At 44.5% G+C, this 24,049-nt stretch overlaps 1 protein-coding gene across 2 annotated transcripts in view; it reads left to right on the top strand.

Moving 5' to 3' along the window:
- The window catches only part of LOC137535654 (alpha-2-macroglobulin-like), a 143,764-nt gene that overhangs the window by 45,605 nt on the left and 74,110 nt on the right, over positions 1-24,049 (top strand). For both annotated transcript variants that reach the window (XM_068257514.1, XM_068257513.1), the window contains exons 8-14: positions 1,429-1,546; positions 3,481-3,595; positions 5,780-5,889; positions 7,688-7,849; positions 11,812-12,045; positions 14,413-14,479; positions 23,468-23,613. In XM_068257514.1, coding sequence (XP_068113615.1) covers positions 1,429-1,546; positions 3,481-3,595; positions 5,780-5,889; positions 7,688-7,849; positions 11,812-12,045; positions 14,413-14,479; positions 23,468-23,613 — 952 coding nt within the window. The remainder of the gene's footprint in view (positions 1-1,428; positions 1,547-3,480; positions 3,596-5,779; positions 5,890-7,687; positions 7,850-11,811; positions 12,046-14,412; positions 14,480-23,467; positions 23,614-24,049) is intronic.

Here is a 24,049-nt window from a genome sequence, read left to right as displayed (position 1 = left end):
CACACCTCCTCCTGTGGCTGGGAGCATTCTGTGCATGTGCAGGTCATAAAGACCTTCAACTGTGCATGTGCAGAGCGCTCATAGCCACAGGAGTGTTGTCAGGAAAACACATGCACCATAGTGCGCAACCCAGAAGACAACACAAGACCTGAAAGACTACGGAGGGGAGGGGTTGCATTTGGAAAAAGCCCCAGGAAAGTACAAGTAAACTTTTCTCCCCTTTTCAGGTTCACTTTAAAGCCTTGTACACACCTTCTGTTTTGATCGGCCAATAATTGGCCAATTTTTCCCACCGCTATAAAGCGTGAGGGCCAACAATTTTTGAATACTATGAACAGATTGTGTAGATAATCTCTCCTACCACATGGAAGTGGTAAAATTGGCCAGTGATTGGCCAATCAAAACGGGATGTGTATCCAGGCTTTACTGGTTCATCTCCGAAACTTTCCATGCACCTCCAATAGAAATGTGAAATAGGGTTTAGCAGCATAGGCTTCTGCTTCACAGTCAGGGCACATCGCTGGACTATGGAGGGGAGGTTAAAGCACTGCTTCTGCCGCACTATACTCGGTCTTAACACAATGGGTTTGGGGTGTGCAGGAGTGGGACGAGGACAGAAGTAGGCACAAATGGGGATAAAAGTAGGCACAGTGGGACACAGAGATGCACAAGGACAGAGATAGAAAAAAAGGGCGGGGGGAGAAGGAGGCACAGGGGGGCTGAAGAAGGCACAACAGGAAACAGGAGGCACAATGTAGGACAGCCAGAGGTACAATGGGAGACAGAAGAACAGGAGGACAGAAGAAGGCAGAGGGGGCCAGAAGGAGGGAAAGGGGAAGGAAGGAGACACAGAGGCATGCACAGGAGAGCAGAGGTGTCACGGGGAACTGAAAGGGGCACAAGGAGACAGAAGGATACATAAAAGGGGGCAGAAGGAGGCCCAGAGAGACAGAGACAAGGGGAGCAGAAGTGGCACTGGAGACTGAAGGAGGAACAATGGGACAGAAGGCACAAAGTGGAACAGTAGGTGGAACAAACACCCCTGAGGGGTGGCTTTGTTTTGGACCTATGGCTTTGTTTGGGGCGGTGCTTAATATGGGGATGGGCTTACTCACAGGAACAATGGCACTCCAGGCAATGGCCTGGAATGCCTTTGCTTTAAAACGGCCCTGTTCACAGTAAAATAAATATGTAAATAAAAAATCCTCTCACTCATCAGAGTCATATTATAATCTGCAGGAAGGTTTGTATCTTAGAGATTTCAGGCAGCATGGTGTGTGGGTGTTTGTTGGCTTCACTCTCCAGGAAGACTGCCATGCCATGGCCAAACTGGCCCTACTTTCTGCCAACTAATTTTGAAAATGATGATGCAAACAAAAACCAAAATGAATGGTAAATTGATTTTTCATGTATTTACTTATCTTTCAGGTATACCTATGGGAAGCCAATTCAGGGTCATTTCAATGCTACCGTGTGTCGAAAGCCTCATCGTTGGTTTTCAGGGATTCCAGATAAGACACCTGTTTGTCTATCTTTTGCTGGCTTGGTAAGGTCAAAATGATTTAGCATATTTTTTTTAAAACAAACTAAAGGAACCTCCCCATAAGAGAGGTGTGAAAATGGAGTTGACCATTGGGGGAGAAGGGAGTGATGCTGTTTATTAATTACCTTCAGGGGACTGCTCCCTAGTCCCCCCCTGTGTATGTGCTGCCCTTCTTCTTCCGTATCACGTGGCTCCATCCACCACAACGCAAGCCAGGAGATGTAGTCCTTCAACATGAGTAGTACATCTCATGGCAAGGTCCTCCTCCTGATGTCCCCTATACTTATTGTTAAAATGGACTTATGAATAAATTGTTTACTGAGCATTTACATGTCCACATAAATGTACCTGAAACTGGGGAAAAAAGTTGAAGGAGGGGGGGGGGGTAGTAGTGAGCAGAGCAAATTTAATATTAAAGGAATCATCAGCCAATATAAACACATATCCAATTTACTTACCTGGGGCTTTCTCCAGCCCACACAGACAGCTCTGCTCGCAGCCACCAGTCTGGGGTCCCTGCACGGTGCAGAGGACAAACCTCAAGGTTGTCCTTACTGCGCCTGCGTGAAGCTCCGCTGTCAATCAAGCCCACATTGTCCGTGGTGTACTGCCCAGTACGCCGTGGACAACGTGGGCTTGATTGACAGCGGTGCTTCACGTGGGTCCAGTAAGGACAACCTTGAGGTTTGTCCTCTGCACCGTGCAGGGACCCCGGGCTCGTGGCTGCAAACGGAGCTCTCGCCGTGGGACAGACAGCTGCGAGGGGCTGGAGAAAGCCCCAGGTAAGTAATCTGTAAGTAAGTAAAATCTGACACTTACCTGGGGCTTCTATCTGCCCCCCTGTAGCTGTCATGTCCCGTGCTGTCCTCCGTTCCATGGTTCCCCGCCGCCGGCACCGGGCAATTATTTGTCTAACAAGACGAATAATGCGTGCTCCCGCTCGCTTCATCGGAAGCTTACTGCGCAGGCGCAGTACAAAGTTTTCTTGTACTGCGCCTGTGCAGTAAGCTTCCAATGACAGGAGTGAGCACGAGTGCAACCACGGGCGTGCAGCCGCAATTGAATGGAATGCTGCGCTAGACCGGGGCTGGCGGCAGGGAACGGCAGATCGGAGGAGGACGGCGCGGGACATTACAACTACAGGGGGCTGGTAGAAGCCCCAGGTAAGTGTCTGTTTTTATTTTCAAGCCCCCCCCCCCCAGCTTTTCTTTAAGCATCTTTTTAAAGCAAACCTTTGAGGTTTGCAAATGTAAAATGTAAATACTTATCTCTGCCAGGCCGTGTGCAGCCGCATTGCATCTGTGTGGAGTTGCAAAGTGTAAAAAGACAAAAATACAAAACCACAACCTTGTAGTTTTGGCAAGGTCTTTTAGGCCATTTACAAGACTCAGTAATTTTAGGCCATTCACAAGACTCTGTAAAAACTTGGCAGTATCCAAGTTTTGTCATTGGTCTAAAATGTTCGCAGTATTCCGATTTTCTGCTAAAACAAATGCAGGACATTTTAGGAGAGTTTGAAATTCAATGTAAAGTTTTGCAGCACTGGCATATTCATGAATCGCTACACACAGCGATTTGTTTGCGATCTTAAATTACTGCAAATTGTAAAAAAAAAAATGATAATAATTTGAAAGGACCAATCAGAGTTAAAATCGCAAATCGCTTTCACAGTCGCTGGCAAAAAAAGCTTAAACTTTTTAAAATCGCTACAAAAATTGCTGTAAAACACTCAGTAAATCGCTCATTAAAAACGCTAGCGATTGCGATAGCACTTTGCGATTTGTAGTGGGTTCCAGGCCTGATTGGACTATAATTTTCAAGTATCTTTAATATTTTATCACACTTTCTTTCTTTTGTTCTGTTGGCAAACTTGAAAAATTATGTTTTAAAACTTCAGTTTGCATCTAAGCTATGAACTGTGTGTCTTTCCCCATTAGCTGGATAAAACTGGATGCCACACAGTGGAAGTAAGCACTGACAACTTTAGAATGAATAACACTGGGATGGAACGGGATATAACAGCAGAAGCCACTATCATAGAACAGGGAACAGGTAAGTCGCTCTCTGCATAGCCTAGCCTTCCAGTGCTACCTGATGTATATTATTGTTATTACTAGTATTATTATTATGCATTTGCATGATAATGTCCTACAATATTATTATGTGTGAGAAAACGCGGAAAAGCCGCCGCATATGCCAAGAAAAGCGGCGGTTTGCGCGCATGGACACGCGTCTGGTAGTGTGGTGGAATGCGGAAAAGCCGCCGCATGTCCTGACAGCAAAGCGGCTGTTTCCACGTCCAACGCGGCGGTTTGCATGCAGCAACATGCGCTTGGTGTGGCTGGGTCTGTTAGTGCACATAGGCAGATGGAGAGCTATGCGCGCGCGGGCCTGAACTCAGGACCTTTATACCAGCAAGGGAAGTGTCAGCTGATCAGGAAGATCAGCTGATTCCTGCAGGACTCATGATTGGCTGAATGGCTCGGGCGGGGCGACAGAGTCCAGCAACTATATATTCTGCTGCTTGTCAGTTGCTGGTTGTCTGCCATTGCTAACACGTGAAGGCACTCAGACCTTAGCTAGACCCGACAGTGTGCCAGAACCGGCTGGAGCTGGGAATCCACACTGAGTCAGATTCTTGATAGCTTAAAGTACTAATTGAATTGTATTATTTGTTAGACCAGTTCCAGGGTGTTGAGATCAAGGCCCTCACACCCCAGACTAGGAATACTGTGCATCTTCTGTGTATTCTCTAGCATAGTTCCAGGGTGTTGTGAATACGGACCTCACACCCAAGACTAGGGAACTGTATTGTCATTTATGTTATACTCCAGACTAGTTCCAGGGTGTTGTGAATACGGACCTCACACCCAGACTAGGTTGTGTTATTACTGTGTTACGTTAGGCCAGTTCAGGGCAAAGCCTTACATATTAGCAGCAGGACTTCCTGCGTCCCAGCCTTGGTCCCTCGCTCAGGGGTCCACAGGCTACAGGAATACCACCCACCGCTCAGGGGTGAATGCCTCAGGAGTATAGGCCGCCAGCTCCTCTGGTGGTCTTTACTCAGAGTTGTTACTGTTGCACCAAACACTTACACTCTCTCTGGTGTCTAGAGGTTAGACATATCTGATTATTGACGATTCCGCAGATCCTCAATAATCGGGTATATCTGTATTCTTGGGGATACTGCGGATCGCCAAGGATCAGATTCTCTCTCTGGTTGCTGACACCGATCGTTACATTATGATGTATTTATATAGCAGTGACATCTTCTGCAGCACATTACAGAGTACATAGTCATGTCACTGACTGTCCTCAGAGAAGCTCACACGCTTATTCTTCCATAGTCAGTCTAATGTCCTTTTTTTTTTTTTTTTTTTTTTTTGCATTTATATAGCACTGACATTTTCCACAGCACTTTGTAGAGCTTACAATCTAAGCCCTACCATAGTCATAGTCTAATGTTGTTATTGTTATTATTATTCTTTATATAGCATCTGTAGCACTTTACAGAGTACATAGTCATGTCACTTACTGACTGTCCTCAGTTGACCAGGGCACCACCTGGGAAGGGGGGGCAGGGGCCAAGCAACACCGGAGTCTTACGATTAGGCATCAGTAGCTCTGAGTGAGAGTAGGGTGAGGTCATACTGAAATATTGGTGAATATTACAGATATTTTATTATATAAAGTAAAGGGCAACTGAAGAGGCATAACTGAGAGGTATATGAAAGCCGCCATATTTATTTCCTTTTAAATCATACCAGTTACCTGGCTATCCTGCTGTTCCTCTGCCTCTAATACTTTAGCCAAAGACCATGAACAAGCATGCAGCATATCAGGTGTTTCTGACATTATTGTCATGTGTGACAAGGTTAGCTGCATACTTGTTTCTGGTGTGATTCAGACACTATTGCAGCTAAATAGACCAGCAGGACTGCCAGGTAACTGGTATTGCTTAAAATGAATAAACAATGTGGCAGCCTTTCACTTCAGTTGTCCTTTTAGGTAGTAGAATATCAGTAATTTTACAGATATTCTACTATCGGCGATTGCCTTTGCCTTTTTTCAACGGGTGCCTTTATTATATTTGCCCTCTACAATCCTTGTATCTAAGAAATATATTTTGCTAGCCAAAAAGGTATCCACTACATTTTCTTTTCTACTATCTATTGTTAGCACAGTACCACCCATGACTATGCACCTAAAGACACTAATCTGTTTCTCGTTATGTAGGAATTGAGTTATCTGGAAGTGGTAAAACCACTGTGACCAATGTGATCTACAAGATTTCCCTTGTTGATGCAGACAAGAATTACAGAGCTGGAATTCCATATAATGTTGTGGTGAGTTGTAAAAATAGCACTAGATTTCAGTTTTTGTTCCTTGCTTAAAGGAGAACCTTAGCGTATGATTAAAAAAGAGCTTAACTTACCTGGGGCTTCTACCGGCCTCCTGCAGACGTCCTGTGCTCGCTCCGGGACAAACTGTTCTTGTACTGCACATGCAACCTGCATGCATATCCGCCATAGTAGCCATAACAGCCCACAAGGTGCATGCTATAGGGGCTCTGTAAAAAGGTTAGCTTCTTTCTTCTCTTTTAAATCTTCATTGAAGAATCTCCTAGCCGTCCGACCCTCCAGCTGCTGGCCACACTTCAGCCCCAGGCACCCTGGAGCACATCCGATGTCCAGCCACTACATGCCAGGCTCTCCTAACACTGTTGCTTCCTGTCACTCTGCATTGACCCACCAAATCTCACTGTGACCACCACCACTACCCTCCTCTTCTTTTCTGTAACAATGGAACCCTGGAAAAAGCCTCTCCATTGCTCCCGCCCAGGCACTTCATTCATCCACTAAGTGAAAATCCTCTTGACTTTTCATTGGATTAATGAGAATCAGGATAATTCTCATTGAGGAGCCCCGGTAGGAGCTATGAAGATGCTTTTGCTGGAGCTTCAGTATTTCCAGATGCAGAGAAGTGCAGTAATTGTGGTCACAGTGGGACTTGGTGGGTCAGAGGAGCCACGGGAAGTGACCAAGAGCGACAGTGCTGGGAGAGCCTGGCATGCAGCGGCCAAATAGTGGGTAAGTGCCAGGAAGCCTGCTGGCTCTAGTGGCTGATGTCTAGTGACAGCGATGGGTGCACGCTTATCTCCCGGAAGAGCGAGGCAGCAGTGCCATGGTGCTGAAGGCTAGCTTCCCAGCACAAAATCTCACTCCCCATTGCTCAGCACACAGGAGTACAGGAGGTTGACTTATTTCCCAGACAGATATGAGTGCCTCCATATCTGGCTGGACTTTTGTTACGCTCCCAGTACTGCCTGATAAAGCGGGATGTTGCCTGTGAAACACTGTGCAGTATGTCAGAGTTTTCTTGAATAAAACTACTTTTCCGTTGAATCGACTTTTTAGTCCATTTGTGGTAGGCAACTCCACCACTACCTGGTTTTTTAAACCGTTTTTAACCTTTTTATCCTCCTTAACCTCTTGACGACCAGCTAACGCCGATTGGCGTAAACTGGTCGTCTGCGGGTTACCATGGAAACGGCCACTCGATCGAGCGGCCTTTCCATGTCAGTTCACGGAGGGTGTCTCCGTGAACAGCCGGAGAGCCGCCGATCGCAGCTCTCCGACAAAATGTAAACAGGCGGGGAAGAAATCCCCGCTGTTTACATCATACGGCGCTGCTGCGCAGCAGCGCCGTAAGGCAGATCGGCGATCCCCGGCCTCTGATTGGCCGGGGATCGCCGGCATATGATAGGCTGAAGCCTATCCTTCAATGCGCAGGACGGAACTCCGTCCTGCGCATTACGGAGAGAGGGAGGGAGGGAGGGAGGTAAGAAGGGTGAGGGCAGAAATGGCTGCGGAGGGGGGCTTTGAGAAGCCCCCCCCCGCAAAACGCAGATGGCCGGCGGCGATCAGACCCCCCCAGCAGGACATCCCCCTAGTGGGGAAAAAAGGGGGGTAGTCTGATCGCCCTGCTGGACTCCTGATCGGTGCTGCGGGCTGTAGAGCCCACGCAGCACCGATCAGTGTAAAATCCACTGGTCGGCAAGTGGTTAATATTTGAGTTGATGGACTTTGGTCTTTTTGGCTTAATATTCTACTTTTTTTTTTTTTCCATCATGTTTCAACTTAGGTTAAAGTGGTGGATGCTGACGACAATCCAAAACAAGACATTAAAGTTTATTTTCAATCCACTGGGGGTCAATCATTTCTGGAGACTGCATTGACCGATGACAAAGGCAGAGCTCATTTTACCCTCAACACAACTGGCTGGCAAGGCCGCAAAATGTTCAGGGTAATATAAATTGTATGCATGTCTACAATCTGTATTGTGTCAATGTTAAAATGTTTAAACCATGCCAGTTGCCCAGGTGGCGTAGCTATAAGTGAGCAAGGGGGGACATATGTCCCCGGGCGCAGCACTGTGAGGGCGCTCAGCACAGCTGCTGCACTCCCCACGCATGTGAGAGGCAGCTCGCTTACTGCCCAAATTGACCCTACTTCCCTCCCTCCCTCTGCTGTGGCGTGCAGAAACGTTACAGCAGCGGAAAAAGCAGGCACATCTGTCTATATAAACAGGAGGGATGGGAACAACTCTGGCTATATAAACAGGAGGAAGGGGGAGGGCTCATTTGGCTATCTAAAGGGGGCACATCTGGCTGTCTACATGGGGAAGGGAAATACATCTGTCCATCTATGGGGAGGGGGGCACATGTGGCTAAACATCTAAACAGCATTTGTCCATCTGTCTCCACCCATGACCACGCCCCCACATTCTGAAACCTGTCAAAGCCCATTGTGTCCGGGTGGGGGGGCACAAAAATTTGTCTTTGTCCCCGGGCGCTGAAAACCATAGCTACACCTCTGCAGTTGCCTGGTCATTCCGCTGATCTTTTTTTGGCTTCAGTGGCATCTGAATCGCCATAAGCAAGCACTTGATCTATATAGTCATTTTGAGGCAGTGGTTCAAAGTATTAGGTTGCCCTAATGCAGAAACATGGCCGCTCGATCGATTTACGGCTGAAATCGGTCAAATGGATCAATTGGGAATTGCATCTTGGTTGCATGGGCTCAGTTAGGTGATGGGTAGCAACAGTATTCAATATTATGACGACCCATGTGATTCCCCCCCCCTCCCCAAGCCCATGTGCAGTGTAAATTCTCATTTTTCTGTGGCCATGATTCTTGGTCTACTCTGTTGCCCACCCTCACCACGAGCACCTAACTAACGTGACACTGGTGGATGTTTGGCGTCACTACATGCACAGAGTCACATAATACCAGTGCGCTCGGTAACAATCGAACACCAAAGGAGGCCAGTAGTCTCATGGGCAGAGAGGTGCGACTTGAAAACACTGAGCAGGGGAGGTCGGGGACACTTACACTTGGGGCGTGGCCCTGTAGTTGGCGGCAGGACCATTTCTAATACAGTCCGTGCTGAAAACTATTAGAAATTGATGGGCAGTGTGTAGGTTGGAAAGAGATCCCTCTCTGATCAGACTCGATCCGAGATGGTCAATCTGGCCATACATTTATCTCAGGTACACGTTAAAGTCAAAAGTAAATGGTCAGAAATGCCCATTGGCGATTCTGTGGAAATTCCAATTTTCCGTGTGTCCGATTTCTACCTTTCATTTTTTTTCTGATTTCTTTTAAGGAGTATTTTTAAAATGTTTGCATTAAAGAACGCAAAAAACGAAAACAGAAAAATGGAAATTGGAAGAAAAATGGCAATTTTTTTTCTTTTGTAAAAGAATTCTGCATTCTCTGATTGGTCCAATGCTGTGATTGGGCTAAAATGACTGAGTTGCGGTAATTTGGATCTCTGGAGAACTCTGCTTTCCTAATTCCGTTCTTAGGATTCTTATTGGAAATGCTGATTTTTAGTTCCTTTTAACCACTTGAAGACTACAGGCTTCCACACCCCTAGTGACTAGGCCATTTTTTTTACAAATCAGGCCACTGCAACTTAAAGGCCTAGTGCACACCAAAAACCGCTAGCAGATCCGCAAAACACTAGCGGTTTGTGAAGCGTTTCTTCTTATTGTTATGAAACGTTTTGCGTTTTTGTGTAGTGTTTTTTACTTAAAGTGAAGTGTTTTTGGTAGCGTTTTTGTGTAGTAGATACAGATATTGTTACAGTAAAGCTGTTACTGAATAGCTACGGTAACAAAAACCACTCTGATCTGCGTTTTATCAAGCGGTATGCGTTTTTCCTATACTTAACATTGGAGGCAGAAACGCCTCCGAAATAAAAAAAGCTGCAGCCCCGGAGTTTGCGTTTCTGCAAAAACCGACCCGCTCTGGTGTGCACCAGCCCATTGAAATACATTACCCAAGCGTTTCCTCAGCCACAAGCGCTCCTAAAAACGCAACCGAACTGCTCTGGTGTGCACTAGGCCAAACAGTGTGCTGCATGGCTATACAACTCAGCACACAAATGAATCTTGCCTCCTTTTCTTGCCACCAGCAGAGCTTTCTGTTGGTGGCATCTGATTGATGCTGCAATCTGGATTTTAAATTTTTTTTTTTTTTATAAAAAAGCCTATTTTCTTTTTATTTTATCCCTCCCTTTAACAGCCAATCCCCACGATCGCCTCTCATAGGTTTCAGCCTATGAGAGGGATTACTTTGTGAGCCTCTCCTGGGGACAGCTCAGTGACAGAGCTGTCCCCCATACAGCGCTGCACTAGATTGCAGCGCTGTACAAGCACTTTCAATTTTTATTTTTCAGCTTGCCAGCTGCGATCGATTGTCTATGTAACTCCGCGGGGATGCACGTGTGATTTCTGCTAATCTCCGCCCCCCAGCACTTGACGCCGATCACCGTCAAGCGGTCCTGGGGGAGCCACTTTCCTGACGCCGATCGATGTTAGGCGGTCGGGAAGAGATTAATCAATACCAGGTGCTGTAAAGGGTCTCACAATGGGGTTGATGCACAAAGCTTACGTATTTTTCACCTAAACTGTAAGAAGAGCTAATGCATGAGATAAACAAATAAGGAGATATAATTCATGAGATATACAGACTAAAACTCAACACACACCATACAATCTTGGTTGTACAGATTTACCAAATCTATGTAGTATAAGGGCCAACAGATTGAAAATACCTTGAAAGATTGATTGGATAAGCTCTTATACTACATGAAAGTGGTAAGATTGAACAACCAAGATTGTATGGTGTGTGTTGAGCCTTAGAGAGATAAATCATGAGTTGAGTCGAATGAGGCGAGATAAACCATTAATTTAACCAGTCAGTTAACCTCCCTAGCGTTCTGGACGAGCTGTGCTCGTCCAGAGACGCTAGAGGGCACCACTCAGGCCCCGCTGGGCCGATATGAATAATTTAAAAAAAAAAACACGCAGCAAGCTTGCTGCGTGTCCTACCCGATCACCGCCGCTCGCTGCCGATCCGCCGCTACCCGACACGAAAGAGGGCCCCCCCCCCCGCAGGCCCTGTGCGCAGCCTGGCCAATCGCCGCCAGGCTGCACTTTGGGGTGGATCAGGAGTCCCTGTGACGTCACGACGTCCATGACGTTGATGACGTCACTCAGTTCGTCGCCATGGCGACGGGGAAAGCCCTCAAGAAAATCCCGTTCAGAACGAGATTTCCTTATGGGCATGATCGTCGGTGGCGATCAGAAGGGTGGGAGGGTAGGAGCTGGACGGGGAGAATCGTGTAGCTAGCGCTAGGCTAGCTACGTGATATAAAAAAAAATATAAATATAGAGATTTAGTTAAAATATAAATTAGAGATTTAGTTAATTAAGGAGAGATAAAATGTGAGTTAATAAGTAAGGTGACATAATTCAGAAAAGCTTTGTGAATCAGGTTCAATTGGCCATACGCATTATATAGATCAGTAAGGTGGAAACAGGAAATTTGGACTGTGACATATGTCACAGCACCGCACATAAAAGATGATATAAAGCAGGTACAACCTCGGTTCAGAGGTACTTTAATGCTGGGTACACACCATGAGTTTTCCTGCTCGATCCGCGGGTCGATCGGGATCGATTTGATTATTTCTGATGTGCTCGATTCGGGGTTCGATCGTTCCTGCTGTCGATTTGCATGCTAAGTATGCAAAATCGGTGACAGGAACGATCGAAACCCAAATCGAGCATGTCAGAAATAATCGAATTGATCCCGATTGAGCCGCGGACCGAGCGGGAAAATGCATGGTGTGTACCCAGCATAAGGCTGGATGCCAAGGCTACAAAATAACATAATTTATATGTATTTTTCCCACAGGCAAACACTGTGCCGACGGAGAATCCTCAATACATACATGGACTCTCGAAACCTGACTACGGAAATGCCTTCTTAGAACTTAATCCCTTTTACTCTCGTAGCAAGAGCTTACTAAAGCTGCACTCAATGGAGAAGGTCCTCCCATGTGAGGAGCAACAGGACGTGGAAGTGGAATACATCATAAGGCGCGCAGAGCTAAAGAAGGAAGAGAACAAATTACAGCTTCATTATCTGGTGAGCGTTTTTTTCCCCCCTAACTTACCATAGGTAATTTTGGTCCAGGTCTCTGGGAGTCCCTTCACAATGGGAGTGGAGATCGCTAGGCCTGTAGAGAGGGGGAGACCGGGAGCCCAGTAGTGCAGTATTATTAGGTAAATAAATTGGTGGGGAATTGTGGGTAAATTATACTCACAAGGATGGGTTGCAGTCCTGCACCATACAGTGGCGTAGCTAAGGAGCTATGAGCCCCAGTGCAAGTTTTACATGGGGCCCCCCCAAGCACTTTATACATAACAATTGATATGGCGCACCAAAACCTGCCAAGGATTTCCACAGTGTCGGAGTTGCAATTAGGGGATGGGAAACAGTTTAATGATTACTACTATTTAAAGCATCTATAGAAGTGATTATTTCCAGTACAGGGCCAATAGAGAACTAATATAGTGCTTGAGGGAGGGCCCCTCTGACCCAAGGGCCCCGATGCGGTCGCTACCTCAACAACCCCTATTGCTATGCTACTGGCACCATAGGTAAATTTTAGTGTGAAATGAGCTCATACTCTCTTCATATACTTCATATACTCACAGCCATAGGCAGCCATTTAAACAGTGAAACTATTAAATACATGAGAGATGAAATTGAAATGTTACCACAACTGTTATGAAAATGTGGGGGAAAAAAATCAAATTTTTTTTTCATTCTGTTTCATTTTTTATTCTCCATTACTTTCTTTATAGATTTCAGATAAAAAGTGTATCTAAAGGTGTGTGTAACGATTGGTGTCAGCAAGTAACTGGATTCTGATTGTTAGGTGATCTGCAATATCACCTATAATGCAGATATATACCTGATATTATAAGGTGATCTGCAGAATCACCAATAATACAGGTATACCAACAGCTACTGTCATAGCAAAGTATAGTGCTAGGTGCAACAGTAGTACTGACAGGTTTAGCTATGCCACACCAGAGGAGCTGGTGGGCACTAACAGTACAAAACCCCTCACTAGAGACTAGGGCCCTCTGGTGAGAGTTGAGTGGTCAGACTAAACGAATTGGAAACAGGCTGGCAGATACGGTACAAAGTCAGAAGGCAAAGGCAGGAAGGTTTAACAGACAGAGTCGGCAACTAGATCAGATGGGCAGAAGTACAGAATCACTGAGAGTAAGAATAGTCAGCACGAGCAAGAGTCATACACAGATAATACAATATTATAATTATGGCTATCAAACAATCCTATCACTGTGTGAAATCCCCGTTTTCCTCCCGGATCAAAGCACACCGGAACTATCTAAGGTCTGAGCGCTAACACAAAGTATTCGCAACAGCAGACAAGTTGCGAGTGATTTTTAAACAAAATTTATTGAATTTTTCAACATTTTCATCCAGAACACACACAGTGGGTGATACATCAGCAGATAGGAAAGAAAAGTACAATATTGTTTTTTTCCAACATGAAGACACATCATCTTATGGGTCTATTTCACGTTTATCCACTGTGTCTTGCAATATGTTGTTTCAGAATAAACCATAAAGACTTGTTATAGTAATGCCCATTGTGCTCCCTCCCACTCCCTCCCTCCCTCCCCCCCCCCTTTCCCTCTAGTCATCTCTGGTTAATAGTCACTAGTAACCTTACCGATATTACACTTCTAGTTTACCTAAAGTACCTGACAGCTTCTCAACCAAATACCAATACCACTTGGTATCTACGAAAGGAGTCATCACCTCGTCTATCTCTTTTTTTAGAGAAAGATGCCAAGATAAAATATTTCCAGGTTCTAAAAAAACTTTTGGTTTTCTTGTCCTTATGTGTCACAGCCTCCAACTTATCTTGTCTGAATAGATGCAGTAATTCTTCCTTTACGTCCCATATTGAGGGGGCAGTGGAATAAATCCATTTATTGAATATAACTTTGCGGGCCGCCAAAATTATGAGGTGGGCTAATTTGCTTGGGGCGAGAGCTGGCTGTTGCTGTGCGTCCGCAATTGGTGTTTTTGGAGGAACATAATGGAATAGAAATAGCAATGGATTGGGCTCAACTTAAAACCATAATATTAATTAGAACAAAGTTTAAAATTACACCCACAAGGAACCAAGGATAAGTGTATTGCAGTTGCATATAGCTCACACAAGGGCTGCTTCAAGATCTCTATGTCCCTGACTCCCTGCTAAGAATGTTCCCTTCCAGTCACGTGTGACATAACTCCATTCTACGCATTTCATCAGTACGCTGACTCTACAGGGACTCAGATCTGAGCGCAATTCATTGATTGTTAATAAAAAAATAAAAACCCTGCCTGTAGTGTGTGCTCAGCAATACTCATATCTATTATTTTGTTGAAAAAAGTGGCAATTGATTTTATTTTTAATTTCTGCAGCTCACTTCTAATGGTGTTATACAAGATCATGGCTTTGTAACAATCAAATTTGAAGAGGGAAGTGAAGGTAAGACGTAGCCAAACCAAAAGTTGTAATTAACTACATTAGCAAAAAAAAAAATGTTCTGTTATTAATTTTTAAACTAAAAGTACCATGGTTTTAGGTTTTGCTTCTATTTGGTAAAATGTATACTATTTTTATTATACATTTTTTATTTATAATGTGTAGTGCTTATTTACATAAAAGAAAAAAAAGAGGCAAAAAACAAAAAAAACGAAATAAACAAAAACACTTTAATTTAAATTTGTATAGAAGAAATTATTAATCCCTATTGCTAAACTGAGAAAGAGAAAAGAGACTAAACATGAACATAGCTAATTAAGATGAAAACCATAAAAGGTCACTGAGACTTCACAAGAAAGAAATAAGAGAAAACCTAAAAAGATATCTCTTGGTATAAACATAAGTGGAATATGGGAGAATTAAAAATGTAACAATTTTTTAAAAGGAGCTGGTTAGGTCAGAGACAGTGATTGAGGAAAAAAAAAAGTCTCAACGTGTAGCATAAGCAGAAAAGTGATTTCTTTACCATTGTAGTCAGCAAGTCCTAACATTTTAGAAGCCAAGACCACTACTCTCTCAGCCTACAGAATATTTGATACACTATACTTGCCACTATACTTTGATACACTATACTTGCCACTATACTTTGATACACTATACTTGCCACTTAAAAGGTAACTGTAGAGGAAAAAGTGCCCCAAGTGGGTATACTCACCTGCTGCACAGAGGGAAAACCTCTTGATAAACCCAAGGCTTTCCTGGTTCTCCTCCACTAGTCCGTTCCAGCACTGTGTACCCCCCAAAAATGTCTACAACCCCTTGTCAACCGCTAAGGCATGTACAGTAGTACGGACCCACTTGGGCTTCGGTGTAAAAACCCAAAGCCTGAGCGGGTTTGTGCTATTGCACATCTGCAAGCTGGCTGCACCTGTGCAGTAGCACAGACCCATTCGGGATAAGCTTTTTCTGCCAGAACCGAGCAAGTCTGTGCAACTGTACAAGCCCGTTTTAGCTATGCGCCTACATTATTTGGGGTATGCAGCTTGAAAATTCAAATTAGGACAGGGGAAGCCTGTATAGGATCCTGAGGTGAGTTTTTAAAATGTTAGGTTTGCTTTAAGTCAGCCAGAGGAGTAAAAAAAAAAAAAAAAAAGTATGTTTCCTTATATTCCAGATTATTTTTTTTTTTGGGGGGGGGGGGGGGGGGCTAAACAGATTATTATTAATAATAATAATTTTTATAACAACTGACCTATGGTGAGGGGTGCTTAGACACACAAAAAATTAAAATAATAAAGTTATTGGTGAAAGAATAGGAGGAGCAGGAGGAGCGCTGAAATGTGAACATTTTGCTGTTCCATCCCTTGGTGGTTAAGTAGGTAAGGTCCCTCTCCATGTGTATGTGTTTTCCTAGATCTGTGTAGATGTTGCAGAAATTGTTTTACTGTAGCCTGTATTGCAGGTACTTGTCAATAAAATCATTTTTAAAATTATCTGGTCAGAAGCAAATCAGTGGCCACCTCCTGCACCGGTGATGAGCGAATATAGCTACTTTCTTTTCACCATAATAGTTGCAAAAATTTCACAGAATATATAAAACAATATATGAGCATGCAAAAAAATAATTATTCCCATATTCACTGAAGTCTATGGACACAAGAAAACTCATTTTCCTAAATATATTAAAGTCAATAGGCATGAGAAAACTCATTTGAAAGAGGGTTTTTTTTTTCTTTTTGAATGCGTGTCTTTTGAAAATTCATTGTATTCTTGTGAAAATTAACTACTTGCCGACTGCTCCACGCCAATTTTGTGCGAGCAGTGCGGCAGCCCCAGGACCGCTCCACGGAACGGCCGTCTATGGGGCTAGCAGGAGATCGCATGCACGCTGCGCACGCATCTCCTGTTTGTGGGGGCGGAGCTCTTCCCCGCCCTCAGTCTCCGAGCGGCGATCGCCGATTAGGAGACTTAAACGGCGAAACCGCTGTCTAATAGGGTAGTACAGTGCTGCGATCAGCAGCAGCGCTGTACTGGGGACAGGTGTGTAACACGGCTGTCCCCCTGGGTAACACAGAAGTGATCGGCGGTGATAGGCTGAAGCCTATCACCGCCGATCGCAGTGATTGGCTGACTCGCAGTGATTGGCTGACTCGCAGCGATTGGCTGACTGGTGGACAGAGGGAGGGAGGAAGGGAAAACATTTAAAGAAATATGTTTTTTTTATTTAAAAAATAATAAAAATATTTACATAAAAAAAAAATAAACCTAGGGGGAGCGATCAGACCCCACCAACAGAGAGCTCTGTTGGTGGGGAAAAGGAAGAGGGGATAACTTGTGTGCTGTGTTGTGCTGCCCTGCAGCTTTGCCTTAAAGTGGACCCAAACCAAACATTTTTTTTAATACAAAATAATTAGTTGCACCACTCTGACACATACAAAGATAAATAAACCCTCCTTCAAGCCTATGAGCCTTTCAGTGCCTGCTTTTCACCCTTCTCTTTGCATAACTAGGGTTATACAGGTGGCAGACATTAGCAATTCCTCCTTTGCTGGACAACACCTAATCCACCAGTCTGCCGGATTCTGTCCCGGCAATATGAAAGGAAGGGAGGGGTTCCTCCAATAAATGTAAAATATTTTATATTTGTCATCATGCATCTGAAAAAAGGCTGCTATTTATTATTATAATTTAGAAAATAGATTTTATTCCTGAAATCTTGTATTTTTAATTTGGGTCCACTTTAAAGCTGCAGTGGCCCAATTAAGTAAAAATTGCCTGGTCAATAGAGGGATTTAACACCGCAGTCCTCAAGTGGTTAAGAGTCAGGGGAAACTGAAAATTTTGATGTGAAAATAACTTTGGTCAGTCTTTGAGCTAGTCCCTATTTTACACCAGTGTATCATTGCTAAAGGCTGCTTAACCACTTTATCCACCACTACAGTATATCTACATCCTTTGTGACTTGTCCATCTAAGCTACAAGGACGTAGATGTAAGGATCTGCACATGCAGATTCTTATTAAGACAATGCAAAAGCAAGAAATCACATGTAAGAAAATACTGAGGTCTGCAAAGGTTGGATTTGAAGCTGAAAACGTGTTTATTTAAAATAGTGCAGTCATTCAAATGTACAACCAGCATACGCAAACAAGCACACAATTAGCGACACAATGAATCTCAAATACCAGAACCCCACTAACTGACTAACTATACAGATATATACAACAAATATGCAATAACACTGATCACACAATATATATGGCATACAGATCTCACGATGTACTGTATACAGGGATGATCAAATCGGCATACAAGAGGCAAGTCAGACAGGCAAAAATCAAACCAGACAATCAGAATACATGGTAATACAGACGGGTGCAAAGAATAGTCAGACTAGAAATGGTCAGAATCAGAATCAGAATCAGAATCAGTTTTATTTCGCCAAGTACAGCAAGAGCTGTAATCGGAATTATTTGTGGTACACATGGCATAGGCAGTGTAAAGACAGACAGAGAAGGACAGACGCAAAACGCATACAAATACAAATACAAAGATAGAAATGCAGTGGTCAGGACCGTACTGGCCATTTCACTGCTGTGCAGGGCAGTCAGGTAATAATAAGGTGCACTAAAACGTCCACAGTCCCTTTACGGATAAAGAACCTGGGCAGGCAGAGGCAGGAATCGGCTGACCAACCCGGCAGTTAGAGATTCAGGCCGGGCCGGGGAAGGTTAGAGTTCAGTAGCCGAACAGCCTGGGGGAAGAAGGTGTTCTTCCGCCTAGTAGTTTTGGATGGTAAAGTCCTGTAGCGGCGGCCCAATGGGAGGAGCCTGAAGTAGTGGCTGCCTGGGTGGGAGGGGTCGCGGGAGATCGTGGTTGCCCTCTTTCTCATCCTAGAAGAGTGGAGGAGATCAAGAGGAGGAAGAGGAGAGCCGATGATCTTCTCTGCGTCAGTTATGACTCTCTGCAGTTTCTGTTTGTCGCTGGCCTTTGCGCCCGCATACCAGACATTTACAGAGGAGCAGAGGATAGATTCTGTGGTGGCGGTATAGAAGCTGGTCAGCAGCTCCCTGGGCATGCCAAATCTCTTCAGTTGGCGCAGGAAGAACAACCGCTGCTGGGATTTCTTCTGAATTTTGGTGGTGTTAAGCCCCCATTTCAGGTTGTTAGTGAGAGTCGTGCCGAGGAACCGAACCGATGATACCTTAGAGACTTCTGTCCCTCCAATGAGGACAGGTGGGAGGGGGGGAGGGTTTCTCCTGAAGTCAACGACTAGTTCAACAGTCTTTGCTGTGTTGAGGACCAGGTTGTTGTCGCTGCACCATTTGCGTATTCTCTCGACTTCACTGCGGTACTCATGCTCCCCGTTGCTACCAATAAGGCCGATGATGGTGGTGTCGTCTGTAAACTTGATGACCTTCACAGAGTCAGCGGATGAGATGCAGTTGTTGGTATAGAGGGAGAACAGCAGAGGTGACAAAACACAGCCTTGTGGGGCCCCTGTATTTGTGGTCCGGACGCTGGAGTAGTAGTTGCCAAGCTTCACCTGTTGCGTACTGTTAGTCAGGAAGTCCTTGATCCATGCTCGGAGAGAAGGATCAATTCCGAGCTGCGTCAGATTGGTGATCAGGATGTCTGGGCAGATCGTGTTGAACGCTGAGCTAAAGTCTAGGAACAGGATCCTAGCATAGGAGGCGGGGCTGTCCAGGTGCTCAGTGATGTGAGCCATGCTGACATTGATGGCGTCCTCCACGGATCGGTTAGTCCTATAAGCAAATTGGAGTGTGTCTAAAAGGGAGTCCGTGGACCTCTTCAGGTGGGCAAGGAGCAGCCGCTCAAGGAGCTTCATGATATTTGAGGTTAGAGCCACTGGTCGGAAGTTATTTAGCTCAGTACTGCCTGTTTTCTTTGGGACCGGTACAATTTTTGACCTCTTAAAACAGGAGGGGACTGTACCACCAGATAATAACTGCTTAAATAAGGAGGTGAGCACAGGGGCTAGCTGATCGGCACAGGTACGCAAGCAGATGGACGACACACCGTCAGGGCCGGAAGATTTCCTGGGGTTCAGCTTGCGGAGGTGCCGGAGTACCTCTGATTCCTGAACAGCACCCGGTGCCAGGGCGACGAGTTCACCCGAGGGGGTGGGGTCGGAGATGTTTGGCTCAAGGGCTGGTTGGGAAGTTTTTCAAACCTGCAGTAGAACTCATTGAGCTCCTCTGCCAGTCGGGGGCTAGGGGTCACCATTTGGGGAGCCGGTTTGAAGTTCGTGGCTGCTCTCAGGCCCTTCCATACCTCCCGTGTGTTGGTCAACTGGAGGCAGAGCCCCAGCTTTTCGGCGTAGGCCCTTTTTGCCAAACGCAGTTCTCTTTTCAGGGCGTGCCTGGCTTCTCTGAATTCCTCTGAAGAGCCCGACCTGTGCGCTTCCTCTTTGCGTTTCCGAAGCCGGCGGAGCATGTCGTTGAACCAGGGCTTGTCGTTGGGATAGACTCTGAAAGACTTCGACGGAATACACGCTTCTTCGCAGAAGCTAATGTAGGAGGTGACATTCTCGGCCCATTCGTCAAGGGTGGGTGCCTCCAGAGCCGACCAGTCGGTGGTTTCAAAGCAAGCTTGGAGCTCCAGTTTGGCGTCTGCTGTCCATTTCTTTGAGGTTTTGACGATGGGCTTTGAGGTCTCCAGGAGCCTCCTGTAGGTGGGGATCAGGTGTATCGTGTTGTGGTCAGAGTTCCCAAGGGGGGCTCCTTGGATGGCCTTATAAGCACACTTTTGGACCGTATAGCAGTGGTCCAGGATGTTACAGTTCCTGGTAGGACAGGTGATGTGCTGCCGGTAGCGGGGCAACACATGCCGAAGGTTCGCCTTATTGAAGTCGCCCAAGATGATGAACAGGGCCTCCGGATGGGCTGTTTCCCAGCAGTCAATACCGAGAGTTCAAAGTTCAGGACAAAGATCAAGGAGCACAGGGAAATTGGCCAGTGTCACAACACTGCAAGGAAATGGAATGATCTAGCAATGTCCTGCTAGCAAGTCCACCCTTAAAGTGAACCTCCGGACTAAAAATCTACTCAGCAGAACTGAAAAGGCTTGGTGTTTCTTTAACAGTTTCACAGCATCAGAACTTTGCTTTTCTTACCAAAGCATCATTTTTAGCTGCATTTTTAGCTAAGCTCCACCCATCAAAGAAAACTGCCTGGGCTTTTTTTACCTGATGCAGTGCAAAGCATGATGGGATTTCCTATGTTGTTGTTCACGTTGCCTAGCAACTGGTAGGGGTGATCAGCACACAGGACAGTTGGAACTGTCTCATGCTCCCTGTCACCTCCTTTCAGCCAAAAAGATGGCTGCCATCATGAAATCAAACATTTGCAAGTTCTTTTAAAACAGGGTGGGTAAGAGATTATATTACCTATCTATTTTAAGTAACATAACTAATGTAACTTAAAGCGGAATATAACCCTGCATTTCAACTTTGCTCTAAAACATTATTTACAGTATATTAAATGCAACCAGCATTTTTTTTTACTAGACCAGCATTGGAAGGGTTACACAGGGCTTTAAAGTTCCTGGAGATTTCTGCAGACGCATCCGAAGCTGAAATCAGGGCCAGTTTAAGCAACAATGGGGCCCCAGGGCAAAATAAACCTGGGGGGCCCCCCAACATATACCCCGGAACAAAAATCAGCATTAGGGGACCTTTTTAGCAGCTGGTATAACAGGGTGTGAAGTCCAAATCGGTCGGAGCTCCACATTCTGGCTATCCCAGCCTGCATGGGGGACAAGGGGTTAAAAAGTTTCAGGAGGGGGGACCCCACATCATTTTAAAAAAAAAAAAATCCCACACTCTAAACATAAAAAAAAATAAATTGGGAAAATAGGAAAAAATGCCAGGGATCTTCATACAGCCATATTGTGGCTGTATAGCGATCCCTGGGCAAAGCGCTGCGGCTGTGTATAGACCCCCTGGAAACCCCGTCAGGAAATTTATTGCGCTTTCGTTTGATGCAGGTAAAATTACACTACTGTTAGGTTTGCTACTAAAAGTGACATTTACCGCATTTAAAAGTATACTTTTTTCCTTCGAAACTTTAAAATCGATTTTCTCAAAAACTATAAGGTCTTTTTGAAAATTTGTTTTTTCCTCTTATTCCTAATGATCTCCTTAACATATCCTGCAAATTTAGTGTTTCTAGCATTTAAGCTGGATTTGCTATTAACCATTAAAGTCGGCAGGTTTTTAAATGTGTATTTTATTTTTTTCCTTTGAAACTTTAAAATCTATTTTCTCAAAAACTATAAGGCCGATTTGAAACATTTTTTTTCCTCTTGTTGCCACTGGGGGCCCCTACAAGCTCTGGGGCCCTGGGGCAGCTGCCTCCTTTGCCTTAATGGTAGCGCCGGCCCTGGCTGAAATAGATACATTTTGTTTACATAAATGTATCTAAGTGTTGAATGTGACTCACTCTCTCTCACTGAGAAGGAGCTGGAGGACAGCCAAAGAGTGTGTAACATTTATCAATAGATACATTTAACTAAATAGAATGTATCTATCTGAACTTCTACATATCTCTCCACGGAACTTTAAACTTCTGTGTTTAACCCTTCCAATGCTGGTCTAGTAAAAAAAAATGCTTTTTGCATATAATATGCTGTAAATAATGTTTTAGAGCAAAGTTGAAATGCAGGGTTATATTCCGCTTTAATGACAGTATGTTTGTTTAGGCTGAAGTTTTTCTTTTTAAGTATGCAGTACATTGATCAGGTGACTGCCCAGAATTTCCTCTCAGTTCCATCTGCTGGTGAACTGGGGAACTGCAATGCTCCCAGCAAGACGAGAGCCATCTGCTGGTAGACAGCAGAAGTCCACACCAAAGTTCCCCAGTGATGTCCCCAGCAAGATAACAAGGCACAGATCCTGACAGTAAATATGTTTTTTTTTTCTATTTTTTCCTCTCTTTCCCATTATTCTCATTAAAATGCATAGAAAACAAAATAGTTCGAGGGGAAAAAAATCCATACAAGGAAACCTACTTTGTCTTGGAAAAAAAAATTAGGTGTCATAAGTAGGGATAATGCCATTTCTGATTAAATAGGGACATAGCTAAAATGTCAAAACTGCTGTGGTCCATAGGGGGAAGCAAAGTCTGGTTGCAAAGTGGTTAATTCTCAGAGAGGCTCAAGGTGCGTACACACATGCGACTATAGTCGTTTGTAACGATCGTTCCCCGATCTTTACCAACGACGATCGTTACAAAAAACGAACCACCGACTATTAAGGCAAACGACGAACGAGCCAAATCGCTACAAAAGAAAGTTCTGTCTCGGCGGATTTTAACCAACGACGATCGTTTGCAAAAGTAGTACATCGTTGGAAACGATCGTTCGTACTAGGCTTGACATGCGCATTTCACTATTTCTCCATGGAACTTCTCATTTTTATGCGCAGGCGCAATAGTTGCTTTCTGTGATGTAACGTTCGTTCTAACGATCAGATCGTTACACACATTTTAAAACTACCTTTACTTAGGTCGTTCTTTCATCAATTAAAAGTTCGTTCGTCGTTCTTAACGAACGATCGTTGTCGCATGTGTGTACGTAGCATCAGTCTGTGCCTCCTTCCTTGCAGTCTGAAGAATGAAAACATGAGCAGCAGATTTAGCTCCACCCACAGACACTGAAAATCAGTAAAATCAGACACTGAAATTCAGTAGCTGTGGTATGCTGCTTCTAGCCATTTGATTACAATTTTAGTACGGGGCTTTTTTTGTTCTAGCAGGAGTAGAAAGGGTTTTTACACACACAAAAATACCATTTGCCTCTCCAATTACTATGTTAATAGATTATATATTTATACCTGTGTCTGGGTATGGGCACTGATGTTTGCTCCAAGTTTAGCTCTCCAATACCATAATTACTATTTCAATCTGAAGTTGGTCTCTTAAATAGTTCCCTAGACGAAGGGTGATGATCTTTCTGTCTTTTTCCTTTCTAGACATTCATGGTAAAACCACATTACAAATTACTGTAAGACCTGGAAAATTCTCAACTCTCCGTGCGATTGTCTACATCCTGCTGCCCAATGGGGAGATGCTGGCAGATTCAGCAAAATACAGTGTGCAAAAATGTTTCAAAAACAAAGTAAGTTGTTGCAATATGAAAATTAGTGATTAACGTAATGATCTAACTACGATTATGCTAAATTTAACGTAATTCATGAAATTACAATTATGGCCATAATCAGAAATTCGTAACCTTGCGGAATTACGCAAAATATTGTATTTACGATTGTTTCCATAACGAAAACTAATCAGATTTTCGTGTTTAACGCGGCAATTCGGCTTTGCTATATGTGGCTGCTAAAGGGTTAAAGAGCGCCAGCCATAAGACTCTGAAACTATGATTTAAAATGTATCTAAATTACTCCCTACTGCGCAGGTGAAGGCTCACGGCAGCGCAGTAGAGCCAACCAGATCGGACTCCGCTATTTCTGTCTGAGCCTGTGTCGCCTGTGCAGGATTGTGATAGGTAAATCTTGACGCACTTCTGTGCCACAGCAGACATAATTGCCAGCTGT

This window comes from Hyperolius riggenbachi, chromosome 10, assembly GCF_040937935.1.
Source record: "Hyperolius riggenbachi isolate aHypRig1 chromosome 10, aHypRig1.pri, whole genome shotgun sequence".
Taxonomy (NCBI): Eukaryota; Metazoa; Chordata; class Amphibia; order Anura; family Hyperoliidae; genus Hyperolius; species Hyperolius riggenbachi.
This window is presented reverse-complemented; position numbering and strand designations above follow the sequence as displayed.